The 8,009-nt window shown below is 47.1% G+C and overlaps 1 protein-coding gene across 1 annotated transcript in view; it reads left to right on the top strand.

The window, feature by feature from the left end:
- The first annotated feature begins 5,540 nt into the window (after window positions 1-5,540).
- The window catches only part of LOC107282551 (potassium voltage-gated channel subfamily C member 1-like), a 48,101-nt gene continuing 45,632 nt past the window's right edge, over window positions 5,541-8,009 (top strand). Inside the window, exon 1 of the mRNA XM_015810347.1 lies at window positions 5,541-6,140. Coding sequence (XP_015665833.1) covers window positions 5,541-6,140 — 600 coding nt within the window. The remainder of the gene's footprint in view (window positions 6,141-8,009) is intronic.

The raw sequence follows: 8,009 nt of genomic DNA, 5'->3' as shown, positions 1-8,009 counted from the left end.
AGGTTTAGAGGGATATGAAAGCAGAGGAGGAATCAACTCAAGGGTGTGCAAAAAGACAGCTATTAATATGATTGGATGGTCAGTGTGTATGAAAGTGTGTCTCTGGGATTATGACTCTAAAGGGAAGTAAGTTATATTTGATTGGGATTGGCACATGAGAGGAACTACCAAGCTAAAATATGGCCAGCAATTGGGAAATGTTTGCATGCCTAGCTGCACCTGAAAAATAGGCAACAATTTGGTGTGTCATTGCATTCCTGTATGGTGGTTGCATTAGTGATGTCCTCGGCTTTTGTGTGCTATCCATTGCTCTGCTGTAGTGGTAGGACAGAAAATGTGGGGAGAGAAAGAAAGAGAGAGGGGAAGTTAGAGTGAGATTATTTCTGTAAGAAAAAGCCAAACACAGTCACATACTTCCTCACAGGAAAGCACAAAAAGAAAGCTGTAAGAACCAGATGGCCCCACAAATATTAGGGCATGCAAGGTTTTAAAAATAACAGATTGGCTCCTGCCCTTGAAAACAGTCATGCACCATTGCTAGATACATGTGCTCTATTAATAATAGTATTATTTCAATTTATAGCCTATCTTTCTGCTTGGGAACACTCATTCCAAATTCATATGAGGTTGTTGGCAACTTCCTTGCATTTTGCCTTCATGTGTAATTACAAAAATTTAAATTGCATCCAGAAACAAAAAATCTTTTGCCTTTGAATACTGTATACATATAGAAAAGAGATTCAGGATATTACTAATGTATTAACTATATTTTAAAATAATAATAAATGAATTTTCAGCCAATCATTCTCAATAAAGCTTATGATGAAGGCAAATTGTAAGAATTTTCCATTAAATAAATTGGCAGACCAATCTTATCTGGATGGACTCAGAAGGAATCCCAGCTAGATTCCTCAGAAATTGCTGTCTACATAAGGCTGAACAGGTTGCAGACCTGAATAATAAAATTTTGAAGGTTCTTTGTGTGTAGGGGGGGGGTTAGAAGTTGGCTCCTCCCATTCCCACATCCTTCAAGCCAGCTTTATCCCAATGGAATACTTCCAACCTCTTGCAAAGCTCTGGTGACCAGGATGGTTTGAAATGATGAGCATAACTGGAAGGGCAATTACTCTAAATGTTTCACCTTATGCCTTTCCTCTTTCTCAGTTATCCTCCCTAAAACATTTATATATTTTGTTTTTGGAAATATACTATGGAGCAGATTATAGCTTTCACTGTGGGAAATATATTTCAAATATATGCACACTATTAAAAAAATGCTAACTTTGAAATGGAAAGTGCAGGGTTTGGGATTTTAAAAGTCTAAATCCAAAGTCTAAAACTCGGATTCTTGGTGAGAACAGTTCATTAGGAATTTAGTTGTGCCAGTTATCCTAAGTGACAGACTCAAAATTCGGATAGCCATTTACTTTCCTGCATGTTGTTTTTATAGATCTGTTTCCACAACCTGTGCATTTTTATTCCCTCCACAACCTTACATGCCATGTTAATTTAGGAACATATGTAACACTGAGGCTTGAGTCTTAATTCACACACACAAGCCTACATTCCCTTTACAAATACCCAAGCTCCCTTCCAAGTACATGAGCATGCATTTGAGTGTACAGGGACAATTATACACTCCATGAGTAAAAAAACAGCAATTAGTGAAACTCCAGGCTCCCCCCCCCACCTTTGGTATACTCACACAACCAATATTTCCCATCTGTTCTTGAACAAAAATAATCTCAGCACAAACGTTATTGACAATGGATATCCACCCATTTAATTGCATGGTCATGCTTTCCCTTATTGTCACTGGTCAAGCTGGTTCTCCTCTTGGAATAGGTCACTTGATAAGAGAGAAACTTGATGCTTAGCAGCTGAATGTGTGAACTGTTCATGGGGTGACATTGCATTTCAAATATACGGAAAGCTCATCTGTGGTGGTTATATTTGTTATGGCTTATTCACACACTGCCTTGCTGATGCTGAGACATCAAGCAATATATAAGCATACATTAAAATAAACCACTCCTAAAGGTAGCATAGTCCTTTGGTTGCAAGCCTCTCTTAGAAAACCCTTTCCCTAATTCTCAAAACAACAGAGCTGCAGCCTTATGAACTGATATGGAGCAACTCCATTAAACACAGTGGAATTTACTTCTGAGCAGATAAATGCAGGATCATGTCTGAGAGACATTTTACAAATGCCTAATTGCTGAGGTCTTGTAGATACAAGTTTAATGCAGTCAGGTTAAGCATCTATTGGCTAAAATTCCTCATTTCCTTCCAACTGATCTTCAAAGATCCCAAAATCCAAACATTGGTCTTCAGGTGAATATGGACCTGAATTCTAGGCATTTTCCCTTCTAGGTAATGAGCAGATCCAGATGTGCCCAGCTTCACTGTAGGAGTTGCATTATGTGCCTTTAGACCAGGGGTCTTCAAACTTGGCCCTTTTATGACTTGTGGAGTTCAACTCCCAGAATTCCTCAGCCAGCGTGCCTGGCTGATGAATTCTGGGAGATGAAGTCCACAAGTCATAAAAGGACCAAGTTCGAAGACCCCTGCTTTAGACCAATGCTTCTCAACCTTGATAACTTTAAGATGTGTGGACTTCAACTCCCAGAATTCCCCAGCTAACATGCTGAGGTTGAGAAGCACTACTTTAGACTCAGGAGAGAGAATGATATAAAATAAAAGGAAAGGTTATATAAAGCTGGGGAAAAACACAAGCCAATTTAGGCCAAGAGAAATTGTCCAAGAATATAACTTGCATTCAAAGTGATAAATCTCCCTTATACATTCATACAAACTTTCCAATGTTCCTCCTGCCTTTTCACCCCATCTTGTTATCCTGACTATTTTAATCCAGTAAGTATAACTAAATCCTCATTCCTAACCAGGCCAACACTCTTCTGGTCCTGAGGGACTTTACACACAAAAATACACAAACACATAAAGGAAGAAAATTAGGGAGAAAATGTTTTTCCCAGCCTGGCAATTCTGAGATGTGTTGGAATGCAAGGATGGCTGCATAGGGAAGCTTGCAGGGCTGTGACTTGAAGATTGTTGAGGTAGATATAGAAGGGAATCTTTGAAAAAAAAAATAGCCAAAACCAATATATACAGGAGAAGAGCTACAGATCAGAGGTTGAGGATCTCTGAGGCAGCGGGATTTGAAATAGAAGCAGAGGTCATGAGAGGTCAAAGGAAGGGGTCAAGGGCAAGGATACATAAAATGAGGATCCAAGAAGAATTAGGGTGGCAGTTTGACCCATCGTGAGGAACAGAATGAGCCGGGATTCATCAATAAGAGAAGAGAGCTATAAGACTTGTGTTGGGAAAGTACAGGTAGAAAAAAACTATCAAGACAAAAGAGCAATTGCAGAAAAGTCACTGAAGGAGGACTGAAAGGACTATAACATGTAGTTGGTGGCTGGGTTCATACAACCCACAACTTGGTTACTGAACTAATCCATTTTCTGGATTTGCACAATTCACCAAATCATACTAACTAACATTAACTAAACAAGCTGAGTTTTCATAACACATTAAAAAACCCAAGAAAGATGTCTTGAATTAGGCTTAGTACATAGGGCAGTCTTTAGCTGCTTAGGCATGTTGGGTGTACCCAGCCAGTGAGGATTATCTGGAAACCTCCATGCTAGGAGCTTCAAGGGAAATCTGGTCAAGCACAGGAGAAACAAGGCAGTGGGAATGGGGGGGGGTGGGGGGGTCACAGAGGGACCTAGAACTTGGGCAGAGGTAGAGTAGCAGCTCTGCCGTGGATGGCTGCACAGAAGCAAACCAGAGCATTTCCTTAAGGCAGCGCCAAGAGTCGCACAATCAGCAAAGAGTGTGAGCCAGGGCAGTGTTATTCCAGAGCCAACAAGAGAGCAATGCAGGGAAAGGGCATAGAAAAAAATTGGCAACTCTTGGGAGGGGGAGAAGAACTGAAGAAGGAGCCTTGAAAAGTGGCTCCACAAGGGGAAAACGTTGGAGGGGGAGGGAGGAAAGAGGAGGGAGGGAGGGGACAGGGAAGCTGAGAGATGAATGGGGAAATGGACAAAGGCAGTGGAAGGGCAGTGCAGGCTGAGCAGCATATTCTAAAGAGAGGAAAAAAGAAAAAAGGAAAAGAGGAAGAGGAGAGGGGAAGCCAAAGAAAGAGAGAAGGACAGAAAATGGAGACAAATGAGAGGAGTTTGATGCCTGGGAGGGCTGAGTGAAGCAGGGAATGGAAGGAAAGGTGGGAAGAAGGGAAGATGTGCTCAGGCAAAAGATCTCTTTCGCCTTGTTCCTCCACATACCCACCTGCCTGTTAGGAGGAAGACCCCAGTGGTTTCTCTCTTCCCTGCAGGAAAGCATACCCTGAAGTGATTCCCACCAGCCACAATGAAGGAACGCAGGGCAGAGCCAAGAAGGGGTGAAAGAAGAGCAGAAAAGAGGCAGGAGGCAGGGGAAATGAGGGAACCAGGCAACGGGGGCTGGGAAATCAAAGGCAGCAGCCAGGGAGAGGAGAAACAGGCAAAGAGAGGAGGAAACCGGTAGCAGCTTTGGAGGAAAAGGAGAAATCGTTAGAAGATGGGGAGGGGGCGAGAAAGAGGCAGAAAATGGAAAAATGAAAAAGCAAGAAGTAAAAAGAGGGAGGAAGGAGGAAGTAAGGAAGAGAATAAATGAGTGAATGATAAGATGGATGGAAGGAAGGAAGGAAGGAAGGAAGGAAAAGATTGAATGGAAAAGGAGGGAGGGAAGAAATGAATGAAAAAACCGAATGGAAAAGAAGAAAGAAAGAAGGGGAGGAAATTAGTGAAAAGACTGAATGGAAAGAAGGAAGAAGGGGAAGGAGGGAAGAAAGGAAGGTAAAGGAGGAGACTGGAGGAAGGCGGCAAAAGTGAGAGAGGCGAGAGATGAGGGGGCGTCGGAGGCGGAGGGAGAGCTGCAAAGGGACAGAGCTGCGCCAGCAATGGAGCGTCGTGTTGGCAGGATAGCGCGCAAGGAGGCTGCGAGGCTCCCCGTCGAGCCCACCAGCTTTCGGCAGAGGGGATCCTGAGTGGCATAGGGACCGGGGCGGGTGGGGAGGAGGGGAAAGGCGCAAAGATTGAGACAGGGAGCACAGCAGAGCAGAGGGGGCCAGGCTGCCCCCTCTTCCAAAAAAAGACGGGGCGGAGGTGGCCGAGGGGTGCAGGTGTTGCGCTGGGAGTGGGTGGATGGAGGGGACCGGCGGGATGAAGGGGGAGAAATCGGATTGTGGGTGGGTGGGTGGATGGTTAGGGTGGCGGAGCAGCGTCCGCACTCACCTTCCCCGTCCCTTCCTTTTCTCTTTTGCAGAGCCGGGCGCTGAGCCGCGGGCTCCCTCCTCTCGCTTGCCCGCCCGCCCCGTCTAGAAAGAGCGGGAGTGGGAGCGGGAGGGAGGGAGGGAGGAGGAGGAAGAGGAAGAGGAGGAGGGGCCGCGATGACGCCTCGTCCCCTGATTTGACACCTGCCCGGCCTCGGGGGCGGCTACCCTCCCCCCCGGCCCGGCCCGGCCCGCGCCCCCGATGCTGAGCTCAGTGTGCGTCTCCTCTTTCCGCGGGCGCAAGTCTGGGAACAAGCCGCCGTCCAAGTCATGTTTGACAGGGGAGATGGGCCGGAACGAAGACAACGACAAGATCGTCATCAACGTGGGCGGCATCCGGCATGAGACGTACCGCAGCACCCTCAAGACCCTGCCGGGCACGCGGTTGTCCTGGCTCACCGAGCCGGACGCCTGCAGCAACTTCGACTACGACCCCAAAGCCGACGAGTTCTTCTTCGACCGGCACCCGCAGGTCTTCGCCTACGTGCTCAACTACTACCGCACCGGGAAGCTTCACTGCCCCGCCGACGTCTGCGGACCGCTCTTCGAGGAGGAGCTGGCCTTCTGGGGCATCGACGAGACCGACGTGGAAGCCTGCTGCTGGATGAACTACCGGCAGCACCGCGACGCCGAGGAAGCCCTGGACAGCTTCGAGGCCCCCGAGAGCCAGGACGATGAGGACAGCGGCGACCTCAAGCGCCTCTGCCTGCAGGAGGACGGGCGCAAGCTGGGCTGGTGGTCCAGCTGGCAGCCCAAGGTCTGGGCGCTCTTCGAAGACCCCTACTCCTCCAAGATGGCCCGGGTGAGTCGGAGCGGGGCGGGGCGTTAGGGACCCCTCCAGACAGGTCGCCCTTAGAGGATCCTCTCCTCCCCATCGCCACTTCTAGTGTGCCTGCTTTGGGGGGTGTCGGGGTGGTGGTGGAGGTGGGGGGTGGAAAGAGAGCTGAATTCCAGCACATCTGGAGAATGCCCTGCTAGGAAAGGGTCCTCTTTCCACATGCCTGGTCTTTCCCCATCGGTATTTCCTCAGATTCCCTCCCCCCACCCCCCCCAATCCCTTTTTAAGGGGAAAATAGACATAGAGTTGGTTCTTGGGACTGTTGCTATGAGCCTGACTCTTCCGTGATTCTATCAGTTTGTTTGCAAAGTAAATGAAGCAGGAGAGCAACCCCCTAGGATTCTGTGGTTATAAACGTAGACCTTAGGCGAGACAATTGGGTGCAAGAGAGGCTCGGAGGAGGAGGAGGAGAGGATGTGTTGGGGTTATCTTTGGTGCAGCACATTCTAGAAGGAAATGTAGCACGTTCTAGAGGACTAGTGTCACAAAGGGGGACAAGCTTGAGTTGTGTAAAGGGGAAATGGGTGGAAATCCTGTTCCTTCCTCCAAATATAATCTTAACTCGAATATAGTCCTAGCTCCATGTAGCCCAAAAATGTCCATAGTTATAGCTCTCTAGGACAGCTTTCCCCCACCTGGTACGCTCCGGATGTGTTAAGACTGCAGGTGCCAGAATTGCACTGATGTGTTGACACCACAAAATCAACCCCAGAAGAATTCTTACATTGCAGTCCTAACACAATTGGAGGACACCGAGCTTGAGGCAGGTGCTGTAGAGTTTTCATGTAGGCAAGCATCAAACTCAAGTCCTGTTTTGTAATTTGGCATTGCATGTAAAGTATACACTCTGCAACTAGCTCAGGTTCCAAAGTGAGCTGAAGAAATGGCCCATGAAAAAGGCAACAACTGTTGTTTGATTTTGTAATTGAATCTCGATTCTCTCCACAAGCGGGCCTTTCTGCTTGTGAATCCCGCCCCCTTCCCACAGCATTTTCTGTGCTTGTCCTTGAACCTTGAAATTGCACTCTTAGGAGAAGGTCTCTCTGTGTGTGGGGTGTGTGTGTGTGTGATGTGTCAGGAGAGGTGTGAAAAAGACAGAGGGAGGGCTACTTGGGATAAACTGCACTTTAGCAGTAGGCATGCAGTGATTTGCTAACTTCTTTCAAATGCTGATTGAGCAGTAACAGACAAAATGTGCTCTTAAAGATATAATCTATATATGCAGCACTTGATATGGATGAAAGGATGTGCCACTTTGGAGGTGTGAGTGGCACTGAACGTGTGTGTGTGTGTGGGGGGGGGATGAAATTATTCTAGGAGGGGGAGGATGCACCAGCTGTATCTCATGCACAAATTTGGACAAATAACCTGGAAAGGAAATGCCCAGAAAGTAAGCAATGGATCAGGATAGGATGCTTAGGGCACTCTTTTTTTCAATCTGGAAGCCTTCAGAGAAGTTGGACTACAATTCTCATGACCCCCACACAGTTTCATGAACAGGCTGCCTGGGACAATGGGAACTGTAGTCTGAACACATCAGAGTTAGGGTAATATCTGATAGTGAGAACCGAGTAGATATCTACCAGGGCAAGGTAGAGCAAGAAGAAATGGGTTTGGCAGTGAAAATTAAGCCAAAGTTCCTTGTCTCAAGGAAATAAAGTTGGAGCTTGAGATTGGATGGTTGTGCCCTAGAATAGAGAGAGAGAAGGATGTCTGAGTTTGGGGGGGGGGGGAGTGTGCTAAAGGCCAAGGGTGGGAAAGGGAGAAGGGGGGGGGAGGAAAAGCACTGAGAAGCACAGAGATAATATGAGGATTGTGGGAGGCAGCAGAAGT

This window comes from Protobothrops mucrosquamatus, unplaced genomic scaffold (genome assembly GCF_001527695.2).
Source record: "Protobothrops mucrosquamatus isolate PMUCROS unplaced genomic scaffold, P.Mucros_1.0 scaffold8, whole genome shotgun sequence".
NCBI lineage: Eukaryota > Metazoa > Chordata > Lepidosauria > Squamata > Viperidae > Protobothrops > Protobothrops mucrosquamatus.
This window is presented reverse-complemented; position numbering and strand designations above follow the sequence as displayed.